This window comes from Populus euphratica, unplaced genomic scaffold, assembly GCF_000495115.2.
Source record: "Populus euphratica unplaced genomic scaffold, PopEup_1.0 scaffold45.1, whole genome shotgun sequence".
Lineage (NCBI taxonomy): Eukaryota > Viridiplantae > Streptophyta > Magnoliopsida > Malpighiales > Salicaceae > Populus > Populus euphratica.
Genome location: NW_011499886.1, coordinates 900,306 through 923,925, shown reverse-complemented (window position 1 = coordinate 923,925; position 23,620 = coordinate 900,306). Strand labels below are relative to the sequence as shown.

Here is a 23,620-nt window from a genome sequence, read left to right as displayed (position 1 = left end):
CAGGAATGCTGAATCAATTGTGTTGGAGTAGTATTTTCCAAAATTAGTGCTTAGAAAGACATTTTATTCATGTATGCTTCGCTCATTGAAACCATTGAATGAGCTCTAGACATGTCATTGGATTAGTACTCACAGCCCAAACGGGTGTCTCAAATTCAAAGTTCAAACCGAGACATGGGAAATTTACCCATTTAGTTGGGCCGGGGGGAACGGAAAGCGTAAACTAAATCTTGATCCCAAATTGTTGGCGTCAGCTGTATGAATCTATTTACAGTATCTTGTCCATTATAGGTTCAGATTCTCCTCGAATTTTTGTTGGTGCTGCATCATTTTAGATGATGGCAGCTATCCTGTCGTGTGTGACAGAACTGAAATGGAAAATTGTTTTGTTTGAACACGAGTAGAAGTGGAATTTGTATAGGCTACGAGAAGGGACTGAGTTTTTACTTATGCGGAAGTTTGTTATACAGAGGACAAGGTTGGCTTGTTATTATTAGATGTGTGAATTTTAATTCGTCAGGAATTGTGAAGCATCCACAACCTCTTGTGATTGATGCTAGTACCCTTTTGGGACAGATGGATGTACATGATAGAAACATTATAAGCATGAACATGGCTGTGCTTGAATGCTTGAAGCTAAAAAGAAACTTGATGAGTTCTGAAGTTATCATTCATAATATTTAGAGAGTCATAATTAGTTGCTTAGACCATAGTTGATGTCAGTAGGAAACAATAAATCAAATATGCTGGGCTTTATTGAATGTTATTCTGAAAATCTCATTACAAGTTCTTTTTATAGCTTGAAAATGAGGAAATTTTAGCAATTACCAGGAAAAGAAAAGGGATTCTGATGCCATTTGTTCCGTGATATGTATTAGAATCCAGAGAGAAGCATCTTTCTTCAGGGCTTATCATAAATTTATTTGTGGAAATTAGTAAGAAGCAGGTTCAGTATCTGGTATATTTTAACTTTGTTAAGCAATTGCAAGTAAACCGTAAACACTTGATTATCCCCAAAACAAGTGCTCACAGCTATGGTCTTACTAGTTACAACTGTGAGAGTTAGACAACCCCTGGCTCGTTTGCTAGTGTGCTTAATGTTATAAGGAAACTAAAGAGTGTCCATAATGGAGTGGATGAAATTGTTCCCTGGAGGAAAAAAAACATCTGTTGATATGTCATGTATTTGCGGACAAGGACGATGTGTCATCAGGAGAAGTGTTCTCGGAATAATGGAAGAGAAGAATGTTGTGGTTCTTGTTGGTAACAATCAAACAACACAAGGGTAGGGTGTGGGTTGGCAAATTGTTGACTCAAGATAAAATCATAATATGGAAGGGTTGCCTGATCCTTTTACGCTACTACTTCCCTGTGTTTCTCATATTAATACTATTTCTAGTTTTTATAGACAATAATAAATAATTAATCTGCGTGAAGATTGAAAACGACGAGCTTTTTCATTGATACCTTTGTATGTGGAGCCATGAACTTTGGTGTGGGTTTTATGTCTACTTGCAGTCTGACTGATTCAGTGATTTGCATAAAGAGCTTTTCATTACTGCAAACAATCAGGTAGTCATCACGTAAAGAGCTTCTAGCTTGATGTCTCCATTCTTGGCTTTGCATGTCATGTACATATATAATCAATCTGTCATGGAACTGGAATCTCAGGTGGCCTTTTCATGCAACATATTGCTTAAGTTTGTGTTCATCTCTTGTGGTAAATTGCATGCTGACATTGAAGATTTGATGAATGACTGCGTATGTTACAGATGGTGGACAGAGTGGAGAAAGAGGGAGCCTGCAATGGAGTTATAGATAGCATGATGGGATGGAGGCTATTTGTTCATAGGACTTTGAAGTACAACAACTAACAAAATCTCCTTCTTTCTTATTTTTATGCCACAGTTTATTACGATGGAAAAAACTCCTGCACTTGACAGGAAAAGAGGAAGGAATTGCCTTCTTATTGTTATTATTATTACCGTCAGAAACCAACTTCCCCGGTCCGAGCAGTTAAAAATGGTGACTCGGGATTTCCACTAGAAAATCTTAGGTTCAATACTCCCTCATTACACCATTTCATGATGCTTGTCGATCATGGAGGTCTATGCTGGATCATTTGTTTCATAATAGACATTTTTAGGTTTAGCATGGTACAAAAAATATTGTTTTTTAAAGTATTTATTATTTGGGAATGTATTGATATTTTTAATTTTTAATAATTTAGGGTAAATTTGAAAAGAAAAAAAAATCATCCAACCGTAGCGCTTTTAAAGTGTATTTGCCCTTAAATCGTGAGGGTTATGGCAAAACAAAATCTTAACTACTAATTCAATTTATTATATTTTTAAAACAAGATCATAACAAATATTTTATTGTGATAATAATTTTTTTTTTAAATATATTTTTTCTTTTTAATATTTATTTTTAACATTAACCTATCAAAATCATTCATATAACTTTTGAAATGATGTTGTCTCTCTCTAGAAAATTTAAAACGATATGTTGAAAAGTTTTTTTTTTTTCTTAATTATTTTGGTTTGTTAAAAAAAAGAGTAAAATATGTCATTAAACCGACAATTTTGGTTCCAAATAATACCATCACTTCTATTTCATTAGGAATCAAATATAAGTCTTGGAGGTCAAGGTCTCCTCAATACTTCCACAGATAATTTTACAAGGACACCAAAGGGCCACAAGGGAAATAAGGGCATTGACAGAATGAGCTATTGCCTCTGTCATGGCATACTATCCACTAATAACCAGTTGATAATAGCAAAACATGACGCAGTGCTGTGAGATAAAATTACGAGTTACAATTTTTGTAAATGGAATTTACTCATCTGATAGCAATCAAACTAAAACATGCTTTTTCTTTGGATAGATATCATGGCACTAGCTATTGTTTTTGTGTTTAATTAAAGTTAAATATCCATCTCAACAAAAGAACAAAACACTCAATTGTGACAATCAAGTGGGGATTACAAGAGGTCTACTGCATATAAATTCTGGACACAAACCGCCTGAGTTCTAATTTTTTTGCTCCAATTCATGCCACCAAACACAGTTTGCAAATCCATTTGAGAGATTAAAACATCATCCTTGAAAGGCTGAAGTTGAGGAAGCTGAATCTCGGGTCAAATAAATCTTTGTCCTCAAATCCCATGATGTAAAGATTTCTCAGAACAAGTTTTAACAACCAATAAACAAATGAAAACAATCAGATAAAAATCATTATACTCTAAAATGGCAGTTCCTGCTAAAAGCATTCTATCCCGAGCAATGGTCTTGTCTATTCACATGAATTACAGAACAAATGCATCACAATGAAGTTCTTCAAAGCCGCTAATCAAATTTTACCATTTGGTGAAACCAAATATAAAAGAGTGAAAAAAAAAAAAAGGAAACAGGAGGGGGAAAGAAAGAAGTTCACATGCATTTATGATCTCCGAGAAACTATGTAGTATGAGCATCATGTGTCCGTGACGCCCATATACCAAACACAAGAAACCAGAAGACAAATAAGATAGCCCAGTAGCGAGCAGGTCCATATTTGATTCTGGTGAGCACAATCTGCAAGTTGTAAAAGCATAAACATCAGCCCAGTTTCATTTATGTATCAGAATTCAGAACCACCATGAACCAAATTTCCTTCAATGTTTTCCTTTACACAATTCTAAATTTTGCAAAATTTGTTTCTGTAAGAGTTTCAAAAAAATGAAAGAAATGGATAATGAGCACAGATTTTAATAAGAGAAATAGAGCACAAGCAAATTAAGTCAGCTCTCCTGCTATGCAAATCACGTGCTAGCACTTAGATCAGTATTATTGCCATATACCAAGCATTTACACAGCCTTGACATTCAATTACAGCCGAAAACATGCTACAAAACCTAATTTCTTAAAATGGTTTCCTATTGTTCAAAAAAGAAAAACCTCATTACTTGCAAGCAGAGAATTCCAGAGAATTTAAATTTCAAGTTAATGTTTTGTTCAAAACCATCACAAAGAAGGAAGGAAATTATAGCCTCACAAGGGGCATAAAGCTGCTGGAATTCTCTATGTTTATAGCTGGACAGAAACTAACAATTTGTATATCTTTCTGTTAGACAATTAGCATTACCATGCTTGGATTTGGACTTATTCTAAATACACCCTTCAGTACTTTGACTCTAAGATACACAACAAAGGCCACAAGTTATGACCATTAAAGAACATACCATAAATGAGAAACAAGGGCCGGCTTTTACTTTTCAGAATGTACAGAAATTTCCCCAAAATTATAAAAACACAGAAGCAGCAACCGATTGACCTAAACAAAGATATATTAGGACAAAAAAGACTACGATGTTCCAATGGTGCAACTTCGAAAATCAGAAATCTACATTTACTTTTCCTCGAATCATTTGCCAGCACCACTTCGTCAACCAAATTCATATTTCACTCAGCCAGGTGTATCAACACTATCTATCAAAATAGTTATATTGAAGAAGAGCACCACTCTATAATCACATGTTTCTGTGGAAACCTGAGGATCATGATACCTACCGTCTACCAAGATACTTAAGTCATAACACAAATATGCATCTGCATCCATAGATCAAAAGCTGTGATGCTGGAATACAGAGTCAGAAAGACTAAGAGAAATAAGTAACTTACAAAGCGAAAGAAGATCACAACTGTTAGAGCACAAATGCCTCCAAGGAGAATATGAAGACCACTTTTGGCAGTTTTCTGAAGAAGAGAGCTGAATAAGTTGCATAATAAAACACAGAATTCAAATAGCTAAAGTCATTAACATTCTTTTGCAACCAACTAGCATAGAATAACATGCAGAGGCATAAATAAAAGAATCCAGAGCAACAAACAAATTAGACAATAAAATATTTCCAAAATGCTAAGTGAATCATCTGTGCACCAAGCTACGAATTCCTCTCAAATGAATAATAGTAAGAATAAGATTTGTACAATCACTTTGTTTTTTTCTTTATACATATAATTTAACAGTTTTAGGGAGGGCATGTTTGAACTGACTACCTCCCTTTCAAAGTAGAGTTATGCTACCAATTTGGATATGCCTTAACCATTGGAATTTCATATGGTGTATGTGAATGATGACAATGTTTCACAGCATACATGCTTCGTAAAACTTCCCATAGCAAAGCTCAAGTTATTGTGATTCATTTAATAGCTAGACAAGAAAAAGAAACAAGCAATATTCTACTTTACTATACAGTGTAGCGTGCAAAACTAACTAAAAAATCCTAGCCTGCAAAATCCAAGCATGATATGCAAGAAGATACCGCCTCTGACAAGAAAGTAATCTTTCAAAAATGAATGTGTGTGTGTGTGTGTGTAAGTGAGCAGGGGGTTGGCACTAATAGAATGAGCAGGCATAGTAAATAGCAAACCATGAAAATGTTTAAAAATAAGGCTCCAGATGAACCAGGAATCATTACACCAAACAGGTTCGGAGTGCATCAAGAAATAATTCATCCTCTTATAATGTCCGAGAGTGCCATTTTGCTTACAAGCACCAAATATGACACAAAGTGTCAGTTGGCTAAAGAAGCTGATTATTCCAACTACCAGCATCCATACCAGCCCGACAACAGCACACTGATTTGAAAAGATCCAACCACCTTGAATAGGAAACACAAAGCACCAAATCCAAAGCAGCTAGACAATGGATGCATTCAAAAATTCACCAACACTCCACCCATTTACTGATAGCAATAATGGTTTTCCCATTCATTCATCCATAAGAAGCCAAATCCTCTAACCAGTTGCATTCCTAAAGGAAGAAGCTATACTAGGGAAGCCCAAGGGCACCAGATATCCTTCAAAGGACAATGTGTCCCCAAAAGCACTCAAAAACTCAGCGTTAGTAGCATGCCCCTAAAGCCTAAAGTGCATCTTCTCTATGTCCTTCCAACTGACCCCAGCCCATTAAAACAGTTCGGAAGGTTCACTATTAATCCAGACCCCTTGTTTCATTGTGTCACCCCCCCCCCAACCATCCAGCAACCACCTATGATTAACTTTGATAAATCTCAAATTCTAGGGAATACCACCATCAACACTTGTTGTGTGTCATTGATCAGTTCACAAACATTATGCCAAATAGGCAATGCAGTTGCAAACATTCCCAACCTTCCAACTAAAGATTTTATATAAGCATAGAAGACTGACCAGCATAAAAATATTCACCTTGTGTGGCATCAGAACTCAGAAGCATGGCACAACTGACATGACAAATAGATTTATAAACCAAATAGAAACAAGACAAAAAGCTAACTCCAAACAGTTACGAGTGCACATATCAAAACCTTCTAAGGGATTTTGACCAAGCAAAAGTTATATAAAAAAATTACAAAAAGTGTCCATGGTGACAGAATTATAACTGATTAAAGCTCAGGTCTCAAAGACTCAGGTTCCCAAAAAAAAAAACTTAACTTCTGAGAACAACAAGATCAAGGGGCTGGCTAGACGGACAAACTAATGTTCAAGCCTCATATAGCATAACCAAGTGGATTGAGGAGATACATGTGTGTGAACATGTATGTAGATAAATTGCAAAGACACACAAGCACAAATGCATGTATAAGAATGGAAACTAAAAACTCATATGTAATAATTTATCCCCGGATATTCTTGGTTCTATACTTTTCGATGTGAAGTCAAAATCACAGTAGCCAAAGCAATCAAAGACTCCAAGTTCAGAAAAACATTAGAAGATGTATCTGCCACTGTCAGTAATCACACAATAGGAGGTGGCTAAAAGAACTCTTAACACATTCTAGTTGTGACACTCAGGATGTCAGACATCGAAAGGGTGGTCTTTATATGGATTATGGGATAATCCACTCAGCACCTCAAACTTCGGGTTGTAGAACTCCAAATGTGGTCTAAAGGTCTAGTTCAAGGTGCGACCAGACTCCATGTGTGTCTAATTTGTTTTGTTTGGGCCACCTAGAAGGCCATTAGACTTGTTTCTATTGGAAACAGAGTTTTATATATGCACAGCCAAACAACATGCAAAAATACAAGAAAACATGTTAATTTGGTTTATTCAATAATTAAGGTGTTTCACTGTGATGTGCTTGTTACTTTATCACTTTCCATGTTGGTATAGTATTGGCATAGACACTCATGAAATTTTCTTGTTTGTAGAAACAGTGGCACATAAGATGACCCAGTAACAATATATGTTCATCTGGAATTGCAACTTGGGAAACTAGCAAAACAATTCCATGCATATGTATCTTAGTTTACTCCAATTAGGTTGAACCACCACACCTTTCCAACACGGGGAGCAATAAGCCATGCTAGAGTAACAGTGAGTAGCCCTGTTGCAAGCAAAATCCCTGTACCTTCCACAGCCCATTTAGTTGCACGATTACCAGCAGGGACAATATCTTCTGTGACAGTACTCAGGGGTTGTTCAGAAACAACCTGTGAAACTGCAGCAGAATTATTATTATAATTATTGTTGTTATTATTGTGGGGACAAAACCACAACGAAATTTCACTTAGCCGTTGCCTTCTAACACCAGCAACAGCATCGGGATCAACACCTGCACTAGCATGCACCTGAGCAGGATTAGGGTCTCCAGTGGCAGTCCTTTCCCTCAATGCTTCATAATCCTTCAAAGCAGCCATAACCTTTTTAAAGTCTGAAGTCCTGATATTTATTGCAACATGTCCACAGATTTCACAGACAGTGGATCCATGATTGACAAACCACTTGAGAGCACATGCATAGTGCACCAGGGCAAGATCACTTTTGCAAGAGCAGCCAAGTTCAATTAACAAGTCTTGTTGGTGGTGAGAACCCAATTCTAAATCTGTATCTGCATTACAAATGAAAACCTCCCCTTCAGGGCTAAAGAACTCAACCAGCCCTGATTCTCTTCCAGTATTTTTGCCATGGAACTGGTCAGCTTCAGCATTCAAGGGGACTTCCTTGCTTTCATGTTTTACTGCACCACTACTTTTACGTGCTTCTTGCAATGGAGGAACAATGCCCAAAAACCCCAAAGCAGTATCTCCCCTTTTGTCAGATTCAGCACATTGGCACACACGACAAGTTGCTATACCTGCATCTAGACTGCAACGTGCGCCAGTCCCTAAATCTTCACTCTCACTAGGTGAGTGACCATCATTCCTGACTCCACTGCTGATTGGTTGTGATAAATTTTCCTTACTCATCATGTTAACTTGAGGCTTGCATTTAAAACAACTTCATAGTTTGGACTGTTGTATTAAGTTACATTTACTCATGTCCATAGCCAACTTCTCCATAGCAAATTTAAACTGAAGACAACACAGTCTTTTAGCATATCCTTAAGGCAATGGACTGTGTTGTGAGATGCAACCTTTTCCACATGTATAGGCATAGAGAATGCCTTCCTATCTCTTTACCACCATGCTCCCAATTCAAACATAGTTTATTACTGGAAACTGCAAAAAAATTCTGATCAGAATCGAGACATGATAAAATCTTCATGACACAATCATTATGCATCAATGAGGGAAAACAACAGTAAAGAGCAAATGAGTAAGACAAGGCATTTGGCACATCGAGTAGTAGAACAGAACAAAGAATTACATGAATACAAATAACATGACAGGAGTTTATGCATAACACAAGCAAAAAGCGGTTCTTTCTCAGACAAAACAAAAAGAAAAAAGACCTTCACAGCTCCCTGATGCATGTGAATGGGCGATGAAGTTCAGTGAGACAAGAAGAATTTTATCACGTGCTGGTTTTGGGATATCCAAAATCTGAATACTATAAGCTCAAGCAAACAGGAAATAACTCTCTCCTCTTGATTGTCACTAAAAAATCTAGCTTCCTACCTATACCAACTCTTACACTGCCACGAGAATTAATACGAATACCAACGTAAAATTTCAGGCAATTCACACATACAACAATCCAAGTAAGCTGATCAATGATGGATTCATGAAAAATGAAGTACTGAACTGGCCAGGATAAAAGAAATACTACATTTCCAGATGGGAAAAATTGAGAGAGACACGTTCAGTTCAGAAATGGAAAATCAACCAAATAACCGCAAATAAACTCAAGTATTCGATATCAACCCATAATTCTACATAGCCAAACCACAAAATCCAAGCCTGAACCGGATAAGCTAAGTTGATCAATTCATAACTTAACACATGAAAAAATGGCCGAAAAGCAAGGAACTTAAAAGACCAAAAGTACCTTTTTCTTGATTTTGGCTTAAAAGGAAGTGAGTAGTAGTAAGAGAAGAATGGCATCAGGTGCAACTCCAAATGGATCGACGGATCTTTGATTTACAATTTGGCAGGCATTGTGAGGTGTGGCCGTTAAAAAATTACTTCTGATCTCCGTCTCTGTGACTGTGGCTTGCTTTATGCTGGAGAGTTGGTAGAGGATGTCACCACGGATTCTCTGTGCCTGTCTTCCACTCGTCTTAACCCTTTTCACGCGTTCTAGAATTATCCTCGTAAGCAAATTCTTTTTTTAATTATTTAAAAAAAATAAAGAAAAATATTATATTTTATAGTAGTACCAACGGTTACTATAATACTAAACTGACTTTAAGAATAAATTATACTTTAGTCCCTATTTTAAAAAAAATTATATATTAGTCCTTCCAATTTTGAAGCCTCTAGCTTGGTGTTATTGACTGTTGTTGACTGTTGTCCTTTCAAAAACTCGATCGGTTGATTGGTTTCTTCCAAACTCTCACTGTGCACTTTATTCCCTAAGGATTTAAATTGTTGATACATTCGGGGTTGAGAAAAATCAAAAGTATTTTTAAGAAAATAAATGGTCAGCAAAGAGTTAAGGGAATAAGATGTTGTCAGGACTGTTAAAAAAAATACAAAACAAATTTATTTATAACAAATTTGAAGAGGTGACCTAAAATAAATATGAAATAAAAAAATACCCCCAATTGTTTTTCAAACTTAGATATGAAATTTAAATTTTGAGAATGAAATTTTTTAATTGGAGAGGAGAAAAATGTAAAAACCCGGTTATAGTCTAACCTGAACCTAAAAAAATAAAATATAATAATAATAAGATAAAATAAATAATTAAGTATTTGAGGGGAATGAAATTAAACAAAAGAAAAGTGATAAAGCATAAATTTATTTTTTAAAAAAGGATGAGGGTGATTTGGGAAAAGGCTAAATAAAAAAGAGTGATGTACAAAATTTAAAATATTGGATTATATAAATGCTAAATTTTTCTTTTTTTTGCTGATGAATAGAAACCAAAAGAGAGAGGAGGAATTTGTGTGATTTTTCCACTTGTTTTTTTGTTAATTGCATATAAAGGGAGAGAGAAGTGTAAAGAAATTTATTAAAACTAGTTGAGCAATTAAGGAATGTGAATAGATGCCTGATGTTGTTTTGAAGAAAGAGATTCAAAGCTAGAATTAAAGGAAAAGAGAGGACAAAAGAATTTGAATATCTCTTGCATCTATCCTTTGAATTATTATCCAAGTAAGTTAAAAAATGTATTCAAAGTGATTAATTGTTATAATTGTGTGATTTGATGAAGAAATTATATTGTTATGATTATGTGAAATTAGAGTATTAATATTTGAAATTAGAGTATTAATATTTGAAATAATACAAGTTATGATTTAACCATGTTACAAAGTATGAATTATAATTAGATAAAATTCAATTGAAGAATGAAAGAAAAAAAACCTCCTCCTCCCTAAACAATTAGTTTCGGCTAAAAGAAAGAAAATCAGGGAATTGTAAAATTTAATGGAATTGTGTTGGAAATTGTGGGAAATTATAAGTTATAAATGTTAATGGAAAGAATGAATAAGAGTTTTACAAAAACAAATAATAATAATAATAATATCAAGCTTGTTTAAAGACACCAAATTTAATTATGTCAAGAAATGTATATGTAGTATTAAGTCATGTCGATTTAAAATAAAACCGATGAAAAAAGGATGGACTTTTAAATTGAAAAGAATGTAAAATGTATGACATTAAAAGAAATTGATGAAATGAGATTTTTATTATTTAGTTATAAAATGATAAATGGCATGTTGAATTGTTTGTTGTTACAGAAGAGGTCGTAGGACTGGATTAATAGCAAAGAGCTACTTCACCCTCACACACATTAGATAAATGTTAAACACCTAATAATAAATTATTTCTTTATTTAATATTTTATAATAAATTCCCTTTTAATTTGTAATTCATGTGAAAATTGTGAAATAAAAGAGAGGAAAATAATGTTGTGTTGAATGGACAAAATGACATATTATTTCTTGGTAAATGAAAATAATACCCTATTTAAATGAGTGTATTGAAAAATAATATAGCTTGACATAATGATATTTAAAATTAATTTAATGTGACCATGATGAGTACTTTATTTAATGAGTTAGTGAAAATATTATTGGGTTGAATTTAAATGATTCTTATTTAATTTGTTGTCATAAAAGTTTAAATTTAATTTTTATCTAATTTCTACATTTTACATAATTATATTGAGTACATAGCATCCTGAAGCTACAAATTAAATACTTAGATGATAATCATTTGCTAAAATTCAAGTTTTGTTATTCGAAGCAATAATATTTTGTTATTATATTATCTATGTAATAAAGATACTAAATATTTAAATTATCCTTTGTCAATGATGTAATTAAGTATAATATTCTTGTTATATTAGCATATAGTTTCTTAGAAGTATTTAATTTTGCAAGCTATCCAAACTTTCCATTATTTATTTATTTGTTGTTATTGATTGACGCACAATACATGTATATTACCTTGTGATGTGTTGATGCGGGAAAGAAATCTAAAATAATTAAATTATAATTATTGATATGAATTGTATTGGGAAATTTTTTGAATAACCATGATTCTTAACTAGATTTTAAAACAAACATAATCTTAATTAGATTGTAGATTAACATGTCGTCGAGCCAATTTATTAAGAGTGGTTTAAGTTTAATAACCATGATCCTTTATGAATTCCATAAATCAACCATGTGAAAAAAATATCAAATTTTGCTTTGTGTTTTTACAATTTATAATCAATTTTGACTAACTAAATTAAATTGTAAGATGATATAATATATAGAATATTAGTACATTTATAAGCACTCATTATGAATTAAACTATTATTTTTTAAAACTTAAAAAAATATTAAGAATATAAAAAACAAAATTGATAATATTATTAAATCCAATTAAATGGTTTGATTTTTAAATTAAATTATATAAAAGTTAACCTAAAATAAATAATTCAACTTAATATATGCAATGACAACTTGGATTCTTAACAAGAATATAACATAACTTTCAAAAAAATTTAAGATGATGATTTTTTTTTATATTGACATGATACCATATCAGATTAACTTAAGTTACTATACAACTTGAGCCATGGACTTCAAAGGTATAATAATTTTGTTATTTTTGTATATAATTTTTATTTAATTTTATGAAAAAATAATGCTTTCAAAATCAATCATTAACTCTAAAAAAATATTTATTTGAGATCATAATAACTCTATAGAAAATAAACAAAAATGAACCATAAATTTTATTTTTCACCCAATCCAATTTTGAAGAAGAGTAAAATAAAAAAATAATTATAAAAAATGATAAAAAAAAATAGATTTGATGGGTAAATCCATCAAATATATGAATTAGATAACCTGAATCAACATGTCAAACTCACAAATCAAGTAATACACACCATTGCAATTAATAACCTTTTTTTTTAATTATTATTTATTTAACCATATTATAACAAAAATAAACGATTTTAAATTTAAGCATCAAATCAATACCGAGATCTCTTTTTAAAATTAGGATAATCTTATAAAAAATAAAAAATAAAATTTTAAAATTTAATTTTTAATTAATTTAATATTAAAAAATAAAATAAAAAAATAATAATTTTTTTAAGTTAAACCAACAGACACGTGAACTTTCAAGAATTTAAATTTGCATATTTTAGGTTTTCTTCCATTTTTATTTTTAAGAAAACAATATTCCTGTATGTAAAAGGGAGGCTCAAAGATATATTAATTAATAGAAATGGATCCAAACAATTTTGAGTTTTTGACCTCCAAGAACAACCCATAATAGACACCAGATAATGTTTGGCATGTATGTACTAATTAAGATATTTTCTTATGAAATTATTTGGTGTATATGTAAATAATATAAAATATAATTTTTGTTTAGCTATTGTAATGATTTTTTTTTCTTACACGTGATAAATTTGTTTAAATTTTTACAAAAAAAAGTTAATCTAGTTAATCTAAATTAATATAAAAATAAAAAATTTATTATTATAATTTTAAAATTTAGCTATGTGCTGATTCAAGGTAAGATCTAGGTTACGGATCGACTATTGATTTGAATCAATATAAAGATAAAAATAGTTAATATCATTATTTTAAAACCTAATTTTAGAATCAACTAAAAGTAAAGCCAAAATCACTGAATGGGTTGTCCATTAACCCATACAATATAATGATAAAAATAATTATCATTACACCCTATCTAGGATGGGCCTGGAGTCAAGCTCAAATCATGAGTCAAGTTGACTATTGATCTAAGTCAACATAAAGATAAAAAAATTTATTATTATAGTTTTTAAACTTTAACTTGATAGTGAATTGAGATTAAGTATAGATCATGGATCAGATTGACCATTAACTCGAATTAATATAAAAATAAAATTAGTTATTATCATAATTTTAGAACTTGACTCGGGTTAATATAAGGATAAAACTGATTATTATCATAGTTTTAAAACTCTACTCGAAGTCAACCCAGGGATAGGCCTAGGTCACAAGTCAAGTTAATCATTGACCCGGGTTAACATAAGAATAAAAATAGTTAATATTATAATTTTAAAACTCTACTTAAGGAGTCAATCCAATGTCAAACTCGGGTTATGGACCATATTATCTATTGACTCGAGTTAATATAAAGATAAAAATAGTTATTTTCATTTTTTAAAAATTCAACTAATAGATTAACTCAGAACAAGGCTTAAGTCATAAGTCAGGATGGTTAACCTGAGTTTACCTAAAATAATATAAAAATAAAAATTATTATTATCATAATTTTAAAAACCGATTTGGGAATCAACTCAAAGTAAAGCCCGAATCATATGCCTGGAGGGTTAGCACCCAAATATATATATATTTCCTTTATTTTATTTTGGGTTGACAAAGTTGCAAGTTGACTTAAGTTTTTTAATCCGGTCAAATTATATTAATCTTTTCTATGTTTTAAGGGTGTTTGGGAATGTGAAGACAATTGTGTTTTTAAAGTGATTTTTGCTTAAAAAAATATCAAAATAATATTTTTTATTTTTAAAAATTTATTTATGATAATAGCATATTACAATGATCCAAAAATACTAAAAAAATTAATTTGAAGAAAAGAAATCAAATTTTGACAAAAAAGTAGGTTGGTTTCGGATGTTTGAGAATATGGTTGTAGTTACTTTCTAAAATGTTTTTCACTCGAAAATATATCAAAATAATTTTTTTTTTATTTTTTAAAAATTATTTTTAATATCAGCATATCAAAATAATAAGACACTAAAAAAAAATATTAATTTGAAGTAAAGAAACAAATAAAAAAATTTCAACTTTTTTCAAAAGATTTTTTAAAACATAAAAACAAACACTTATCCGAGTCTTGTCTAGTATCCACCAAATACAAAATAAAATAAATTATTCAGTTAAATCTAAAATACTTTAAATATAAAACAAAATAATTATTCATCTAGTATTATCTAATCAAATTTAATCCAAACTAATCAATGTTATCCAACTTATCAAATAGCATCTCACAAGCTAATGGTTCATGAACAACACAAAACAAAATTTATATATTTATTTGAGATTATAGTAATATTTATGATTTAAAATATTTTTGGTTTAAAAATATATAAAAATTATTTTTTTTTATTTTTAAAAAATTATTTTTAATATCATCTAAAAATATAAAAAATAATTTTAAATAAAAAAAATTAAAATTTTAAAAAATACAGTTTTATCCGGTTCCCAAACATGGCCTAATTGACCAAAAGCTCAAATTAGGTACAGGTGTGGGATGAACGAGTTGACTCAGTTTTGAGTTGGGCCTTTAGTCTTTAATTTTCGAAGAAGATGACCTCCTGGGGTCGACAACTCTTTGCTGGTTCTCACAGCAAGGACAAGTTTGTCCTTGCTAATACTGATGGGAATAGAAGAGTAAGCGACTCATTTTCTAATTTTCTGATTTCTGATCTGGGCTGGCTTCTTTTTATCATTTTTACTAATATCTAGTGAAGTGATTTCACATTCTGGGTTTTTTTAATCTCTTTTCGCTGGGTTATGCTTGCTGTTAGAAGGAACTTGTAGGTGCTGATTTGCTTATTTTTGGGCTTTAAAATTTCATTCTCACGGTGTTTAACTGGTGTTTATAATTGGTGCCGGAAGACAGAAAAAACATTTAAAGGGTGTAGGCATTGGTTGTTAATAAAACTGAATTTTCTTATTCAAAATTTAAAAGATGGTCCTGAGAGACTACATTAATTTGAGAGGAAAAGGTCTAAAAAAATTGAAATTTGTTCTTGGATATTTTAAGAATTTGAAGAAGCTACTCTTGTGGTAATTGGCATGGTCCAACACCCGTTCGGCCTCCCAATGAAAAAGAAGAGAAAAACTTCTAAGGGGAAAGCAAGATGAGAGTCTAATAGAAAGGTCCAATCCAAAGTAAATCAAGAAGGGAAAAAAAAAAAATGATGCAAAACAAGAGATGGGTTCTTATAAAAATCATTCACCATCGAAAATATGCTCCAGCTAGAAAAATTGGCAATCAAGAAACATATTAATGATGGGCCAGTTTGCAAACTCTTTACCTTTTTTGTGGGTTTTTTTGTTTCCGGTTTTGTGTTTATATGTTTCCTATTTTGCATAGGAATAGCTCTTAATTTTCAAATATAAAATCTTTTATCATAATTTTCGTATCACTAAAAATCCGCAAATACATAGTAGTTGCATTTATTCACCTTCCTGATTTCACACGGATTCCCTTCTTAAAACTTATATAAATAAATATTATTAATTACTGCGCTTCCAACGGATTTCCTTTATTTCTGATTGTTGAGTTGGGATTCCTTTCAGTGTTGAGATTGCTAAATTGGGTCTCTCTCATAAGTCTAAAGAAAAAAAAACTTTTTAGGATTTCTTGTCTCTCAAGTTTTGCTGTGCTGTGGGTTTAAGGTTAAGAATTTAGGGTTTTTATTGTGTTTTGGGGATATGGGTGTTGGAATGTCTAAGGTGGATAGGTTAGAGTTGGTGAGTCTTTGTAAAGAAAGGAAGGAATTGATTAAGGCTGCTGTTGATTGTCGTTATGAATTAATTTCAGCTCACATTATGTATGTGCAATCTTTTTTAGACATGGGGAATGCACTTCATCGATTTTTAGAAGAAGATTTAGAGATTATTTCTGATTTCTCTCGTGATTGCTCTGATGAGGATTCACATTTGAAATTTTCTTCCTCAGATTTGGAGTCAGAAACTGATTCTGTTAATGAACACTTGCATTTTTCAGGAGAGTCTTCTGGGCCAGAGAGAGATTTTCAAGCAGGGGCGAATTCAAGTGGACATATGGGAAATATGTCTTCTAGTGTTCCTGCTGGTTCTAGACATAGATACCCTGATCTTGACAATGACGATGTATATGTTCCAATTGTTGATATGAGGTATCCTCAAGAAAACAATAAAGTTCCTTTGGATGCTACAATGGATACTATGAAAAACAATGTCACATATGCTCCTAATGGAAATTGGGAATCTGCTAAAAATCCAATGGACTTTCCGTATTATTATGAGTTTTGGTCCCCTCCTGTCCGTGCTGCTAATCCTGAAGAAGAGAGCACTCCTGCTGCCACCTCTTCTCCTGAACCTGCAGGTTTTGCCTGGAGATTCAATCCATTTAACACCGAGGTTTATGATGTCTATAATCACTATAATTACTATTCTCAGGACAATATAATTGGTGACAGAGCTGAGAGTGATGATTCTGAAGTAAGAAAAACCAGGGAGAAAGAGGGGATCCCTGATTTGGAAGATGATACTGATCAAAGTATAGTGAGGAAAACAAGATACAAGAAGAAATCATCAGAGAAAGATACAAGTGGGGACACTGGTGCTGACCCAAAGAATGATGATCACGTACAGTCAGAACAAGAGAAGGATTCAAAAAACATGCCTGACACCGTTGAAGAAAATGCCATGGCATGTTCCAGCTCCCGTGGATTGATCAAAATAGAACAAGAGAAAGCAATGGAGGAAGGTGAGAGTTCAGACGAGGCCCAGTCATTCACCTGCAATGGTGAATGTCCCGAAACAGATATCCATAGTCCATGGGGTCTTCAGCAAGCAGTAAATGAAATCAAGAATGCATTTGAGACTTCTTTCAACTATGGTCAAGAGGTTTCCATATTGCTTGAGGCAGGCAAGCTGCCTTATCAGACTACGGGTGCCAAATTTAAAGGTACGAGTTGTTATGTTAGTTAGTCTTTTCATTTGTTCAGAATAATCCTGCATCAACTTTTGTCAAATTGACCGGATACCATTCCCATCAACTGTTTTACTTGATTTTTCATAGGTCCTGTGTTGGTTTCCTTTGATATGGGCATGTTGTGTTGTTCAATATTTCATCAAAATTTGTCTCTTGATTTTATTTGATGAAGTTAATTTCTGAAAGAAAAAGAAGCTTGACCTGTTTTATGATCACTTGTTGCCTTGCAGTATTTGCCTCTCAGCTTGTAAGTTTGGCAGTTCCTTTTGCAATGTCTTCACAGCACCCAGCTTTTGTTCACTCAAGTAGATCTGCTGCCAACAAAATGAAGTCAGCCAAAGTTGTGTGTGAAAATTATAAGGAAGTTGACAGAAAATCCGATCACCTGTCATCCACTTTGGAGAAGCTGCATATGTGGGAGAAGAAACTCTACGAGGAGGTTAAGGTATGGCATCTAAATTCTTCATAATTGGAAGTTTACAAGGAAAATTGTATATTTTCTTTTTCATTGGCTTGCAAAATATGAAGGCCAGTGTTTCTATAGGCCTAAGATAAGAACATCCTTAAACATTCACAAGTTTCGTACTCACTTCACCAATGCATTAGTACAGTATGAAAGTGTCCTGTCTGCGGAAAATGGCTCACTTAATCATTCAAAGAAAAGCTAAGATTTATTTGACAAAAAAATGTTTTTCTTCGATGATGCTTCAGTTTTTATTTATTTCAGCCAGTGTATTTTCCTTGTTTATGGTTCTGAGCCCTTAGTTTTTGGTCAATTTGTGTCCCCAACCAAATTATGCACAATGCATGAATTCTGAATATATATATTTACTCTATTTCTACCTCATAAACAAATATGTGATATTAACTTTTTGTTTCTTGGGTCATGTTTATCTACTGTGCACTGTGAAATTAATGCAATTTCCTTATGAGATTGATCCTTGTGCATGTGGATATCCTTAGTTGTAAGTGTCTTTGGGGTGGGATGATGGAAGATTCACCATTAGCAAATACTTATTTCTATTTTTTTTTAAAGTTTGAAATAGTTTTGGATTCTCAGGGGAAAAAAAGAGGCAAGTGCTAAGTAGTTTGACTAGGCATTTGTTTTTGGCCCATGGGACTGGCTCTAATTCTACTGTTTTCTGATTCAAAATATCCATCTTATGTGCTATTGTGTTGCTTTTATGAAAGGCTATTTAGGACTCGGCCAAAGCATCAAGTGTTCTCACAACATGGAAGTCAGGCATGAGTTGTTCCTTCAGTCTTAACGTTAATGTTTACTGTTACTTATGTAACGCGATGGTGGACATGAGTGCATTAGAAATCAAGTAAATAGCTTTTGAAATATTGTAAATGCTATATAAACCCATGAAAATGATGTATGCATTGAAGAACTTGTTCCTATCCTGCTTTGTGCCCAGTTAAATAATGTAATAGAATGTTTGTATTCTGCATCACTGCAATCATGTAAACTCAACAGACTATAAGTTTTATTATTCTTAAAAAATTCAGGGTCCCTGATGAATAGTTAGGATATTTCTGTTTATTTTGCCTTGCACTGCATTTTTTCATATACTTCCACTCATTGACAATTTTTGGTCGAACTATCTGAAAAATGGTCTGAAATCATATTGTTATTTTTGAAGTGGTTATGGCTGGGATTGAGTCTAATTTGTTTACCTGTTTCACTGATGTCAGCTTGAGGAAAAACTCCGTGTGTCTTATGATAAGGAGTGGAAGAGGTTAAAAAGGCTAGATTATAGAGGTGCTGAGTCCAGTCAGATTGATAGGACACAAGCTTCTGTCAAAAGTTTGCTTTCAAAAATTAAAGTTCCTGTCAGTGCGATTGAGGCAATATCGATCAGGATTCACAAAATAAGAGATGAAGAGCTGCAATCCCAAGTGAATGAATTGATTATCGGGTATTTCACTTGCTTTTCTGCTATAGTCATGCTAATCATAGCATTAGGTGAAGTTTTATTGGCGGCCTGATGAGTGTTGTCGTTTTAGACTTTTAAGGATGAAGTACTGACAGGGATTGCAAAGATTGTAATGAAGTGAAAAACAATTTTTTTCTAAATGGCTATATTTAACCAGGCATGGACTGTCTATAAATGCAGCTCAGAGCATAAAATGATTTTTCAATTTAATACGGTTTGCTTTATACCTTTGTGACTCATAATATAATGAATTCCTGTGCAGATTGTCAAGAATGTGGAAGCTCATAATCAAGTGCCACAAAAAGCAATTACAAGCAATTAAAAATGCTGAAATATATGTGCATATAGCTGGTATGCACACTCGCAAAGGTTCACGCTTAAAGGCTACTAAAAACCTAGAGAAAGAAACTTGGAAATGGGCTGCACGCTTTAGTCACTATATTAAAACCCAGAAAGCTTTTGTGTCATTGTTGAACAACTGGCTTCTGAGGTACATATCTGAGGAGTTGAAAACTCTACATGAAGCTGATCGATTGTCTCCAAACCGGATAGGAGCTCCTGCTATTTTCATTGTTTGTAATGATTGGCACAACACAATTCAGAATATTTCAGAAGATGGAGTGTACAAGGCCATTCATGGTTTTGCCTCAAGCTTACACCATTTACAGGAGAAGCGAGAAGAAGAACGCCGGCAGAGAATTAAAACTGAACAACTTTTGAAGGATTTAGAGGATCAATTTGAGAAAGATGTTATAGTCGCGATGCAGGAGATGTTAGATGAACAAAAAGTGACACATCAAGAAGCTATTAAACTAGCCAATGATGCTGCTTCAGATTGCTTGAGAATTAGTCTGCCTCCTGTTTTTGAGACTTTAGAGAGCTTCTGTCTGGAGAATTTGAAAGCTTATGAGAAAATCAGAATACCAAATGCAAGTACAAGCAGATAATGAGGTGAATTGCTTACCCTCTTCTTTTTATTATTAGTATTATTCTTTGAATGTCCAGATTGGATTGGTCTATGCAAAAAAGAAATCAAACGAAAAAAATAGTGGTTACCGAGTATAACCAGTTAGCAATTTCACTTCTCGTATACAAATCAAAATTTTGGGGAGTTATACCTAGTTTAAATGGGTGTTATATTCAGAAATATACAAGATGTTGAAAAAAAAATCAAAATCTCCTTGAAGTTCTAACATCTGTGGATGTCTCTGAATAGAAATGATAGATGTGGACAGTGAACTTCATTGATCTTTGACAGAAGCATTTCAAAATGGAATGTTGGTAAACCATGGTCAGTGGTATACGTAGTTGAGGCGTCTCTTTATTTTCTCTTGTATTGATATATTCTATTGAACGTATTATTAGTTCAGAACACAGCAAAGGGCAGTGACTACAGCCCCTAAGTTACTGATTCCTAGCATCCATCGTTCTGTAGAGGTTTCACATAAGTTGGGTTCAAAACCAAGTTTCGTATGACTTGAATGATAGGATTAGATTGAATATTCAAGCATTTCTGTTTATCAAATCATTGGAAACGAGTATTTTTGTGGAGCATCAAATTTTTGGTTATTGCATGTTAGTCTGGTATTGCCTCCTTACATCACGTTGAGGTTCTCATGGAATATTAGAGAAGCATGCATGTGATGTATGAGTAGTTAGAGGAGGACCGTTCCGGGGCTTAATCAGGAATGATTAGATTAATAGGATTGATCTTCCATGTCAGAAAGCTGTGGACAAGATTAGGCTTGTTTTGTGCTCCTATTGTGACCCTTCTGTTGGGAAAGAGTTATGGTGATTCTTACTGTGCTTGTTGTGCTGATGTTTCTGAAGACCTAATGGCTCCCACTTTGCTATTTGCTGCGACTTTGGCGTTTGGTCGCTGCAGAAATTCAACGTCATGGTTCGGGCTTTTTCGATCATATTTCATTCCGTTTTCTGGTCAAGGGCAACGCTGCCACCTCATTCTGTTGGGTTTCCTCTGTTTTGTTGCCCTCCCCAGCTTCGTCGGTGCACCTCTATGAACATGCGATATCTTGAGCTACCTTCAATGGAAATTAATCCGAGTAATTGATGAAAATCTCAAGAAAACAGGTGCAAGCTTTTTGTAAGCAAATAACATCAGTGGTGGTTGCGGTGTGCTCTAGCGTCCTTCTTCCGTTCTTCTTCCCCCAGTCATGAAGCCTCGAGTGCAACTCAGCAGCAGCAATCAAGAAATGAACGGCCTGGATTGGAGTCAAAATCTCAAGCACGCCTTTAATAGTTCTCTGCCGCAGATCATCAGCCACTTGCAAGATTTCCGTCAACTTTCTCTCTTTCGCTGCTAGAGTTGAGTCAACTCGCTCTTCCTCAACTTCACAAGCCGTCTCCGCACTCCTCAGCAACTCACTCACCTGAACACGTCTGCCTGGTGTCAAACATGGCTTACACTATCAGCTCATATCAAGATCCTTAAAATTATTTAAGATTTTGTGCTGGCACGAGTTCAATCACGTATTTATTTTATTCTTTATTTTCGGTTAAAACATTTTTTAAAAAGCTGAGAATTATTAAAAATTTGAGTTCGATATGCATCAAGAAGCATATTATATATTTTTTCAGAAAGACTTAATATATTAAATACATTATTTTCCATTAGAAGTCCGACGAGCCAGTTTCTTTGCTAATTCCAAGCCAGATCAAGTTTTTTTTTTTTACACCATGAATCTGTTTCCTTCTCTGAAAGCCCAAACACAGGGACAACCGTACAAGGATATTATCACAATTTCTCTTTCAGAGCTCTCAGCCGCAGATCAAATGCTAGTTGATCACATGAATCTGTTTCCAACTTCACATGTCTAGTCGGTCAGATGGGAAAAGGAATTCCCTGATTGCTTTTTGTCAGTTGGCATCCTCAGTCATGTGTTGCCCAGCCTAGCGTAGCTAGCTAGGCTTGGGCTGTAAAAAACATACCATTTATAATTTTCTTTTAGTGGATCTCTGCTGTCCTTTTTGTTTGCTTGTTTTTCTTTTCTCCTTGTAATTTTTGAAGAGAAAGTAGATCAAAAAAAAAAATATAAAGAAGCTGGAGGTACACTGTCATTTCACAAACATTCGTGCCAAAGTTAATTAAATTTTTTTATTAAATTAATATAATTTAAATTATTTCATTCACATGAATTGAAGTAAAATCAATTGGTTAGTGATAATTTCATTTAAATTAGTGTTTATTTGCATGGTTAAGAATTTTGAATAGTTTTATGGTATAAAAGAGCTGCTGTTGATTTTTTTTAAAATAAGAATGATTTATGGTATTTTAATCATTTAATTTATAAAAAATACTTAAAAAAGTTAATAATACATTCCATGATTATTACTAGTTTTTCTAGCAATAATTTAAACAATTATAATAAAATATAATATTGTCATGTTAAGGGGAGGTCTTTTTACCATGTGATTTATTTATTTGAAAATATAGGTTTAGTAGAAGAGTAATCTTTTAATATTTTTTTTTTACAATGTTAATATTTTTAATAAAATTAATTTTAATTGAGGTTGATAATTGCATTGCTTTATGTTAAAAACTGCCGCCCATATGGAATTGTTGTGCTCACTGACTGATACCAATATAGTCTTGATTAAATAATACAGTTAAGTGTTGCTTTATGATATAAATACTACATCGATTTATTCGTCACATTATTATCCTATATTTGGATTTTATTTTTTATTTTTTATTTTTTAAAAAAGGAAATCTTTAGTAAACATATGAGTTCCACGTAAATGATTCATCTAAAATCCAATATAAAAGAAATTGAAATGAAAATAGGCTTAGTAATATCAACTTTGAAAACTTAAAATAAAATCGTTCCTTTCATCTTAATTAAATTGATGGGGACATGCTCCCCAACTATATAACAAGTGATGAATGTAATGGTCCCGAACAATATTCTAGTTAAAAATTTGTTATGTGATTGTTTATGTGTTTGAAGTAATTACAGCCAATATTCATAATTAGAAAGATTTGTTGTATGATTGTTTATGTATTTGAAGCAATCATAGCCAAATAATTGTTTAATAATATTTAAAATACAATTTATTTTTAATGGGTCTCATTGAATTTT

At 32.8% G+C, this 23,620-nt stretch overlaps 3 protein-coding genes across 5 annotated transcripts in view; 2 read left to right on the top strand and 1 right to left on the bottom strand.

Annotated features, from left to right (window-relative positions):
• The window catches only part of LOC105130340 (topoisomerase I damage affected-like protein), a 3,717-nt gene extending 1,495 nt beyond the window's left edge, over positions 1-2,222 (top strand). Inside the window, exon 2 of the mRNA XM_011032794.1 lies at positions 1,773-2,222. The gene's annotated coding sequence lies outside the window, so the exon portion shown is untranslated. The remainder of the gene's footprint in view (positions 1-1,772) is intronic.
• A 984-nt stretch (positions 2,223-3,206) lies between these two features.
• Positions 3,207-9,497, bottom strand: LOC105130338 (uncharacterized). Of its 2 annotated transcripts, none has more exons than XM_011032793.1 (4): positions 9,236-9,496; positions 7,303-8,466; positions 4,663-4,737; positions 3,207-3,576 (listed from the first exon to the last, which is right to left on the bottom strand). In XM_011032793.1, exons 2-4 carry the CDS (start codon positions 8,215-8,217, stop codon positions 3,460-3,462), a joined length of 1,107 nt encoding a protein of 368 aa, XP_011031095.1. In that variant the 5' UTR covers positions 8,218-8,466; positions 9,236-9,496; the 3' UTR covers positions 3,207-3,459. The 2 variants fall into 2 exon arrangements, 1 of the variants encoding a protein (XP_011031095.1); XR_843222.1 differs by having other exon boundaries at positions 3,561-3,576; positions 7,298-8,466; positions 9,236-9,497.
• Positions 9,498-15,066: 5,569 nt separating this feature from the next.
• On the top strand, positions 15,067-21,185 carry LOC105130337 (uncharacterized). Of its 2 annotated transcripts, XM_011032792.1 has the most exons (6): positions 15,067-15,263; positions 16,609-17,553; positions 17,811-18,025; positions 19,279-19,502; positions 19,783-20,471; positions 20,886-21,185. In XM_011032792.1, the coding sequence occupies exons 2-5, from the start codon at positions 16,665-16,667 to the stop codon at positions 20,465-20,467; spliced, it is 2,013 nt and encodes a 670-aa protein (XP_011031094.1). In that variant the 5' UTR covers positions 15,067-15,263; positions 16,609-16,664; the 3' UTR covers positions 20,468-20,471; positions 20,886-21,185. The 2 variants fall into 2 exon arrangements, with proteins under 2 accessions (XP_011031094.1, XP_011031093.1); XM_011032791.1 differs by having other exon boundaries at positions 19,783-21,185.
• Positions 21,186-23,620: the final 2,435 nt, after the last annotated feature.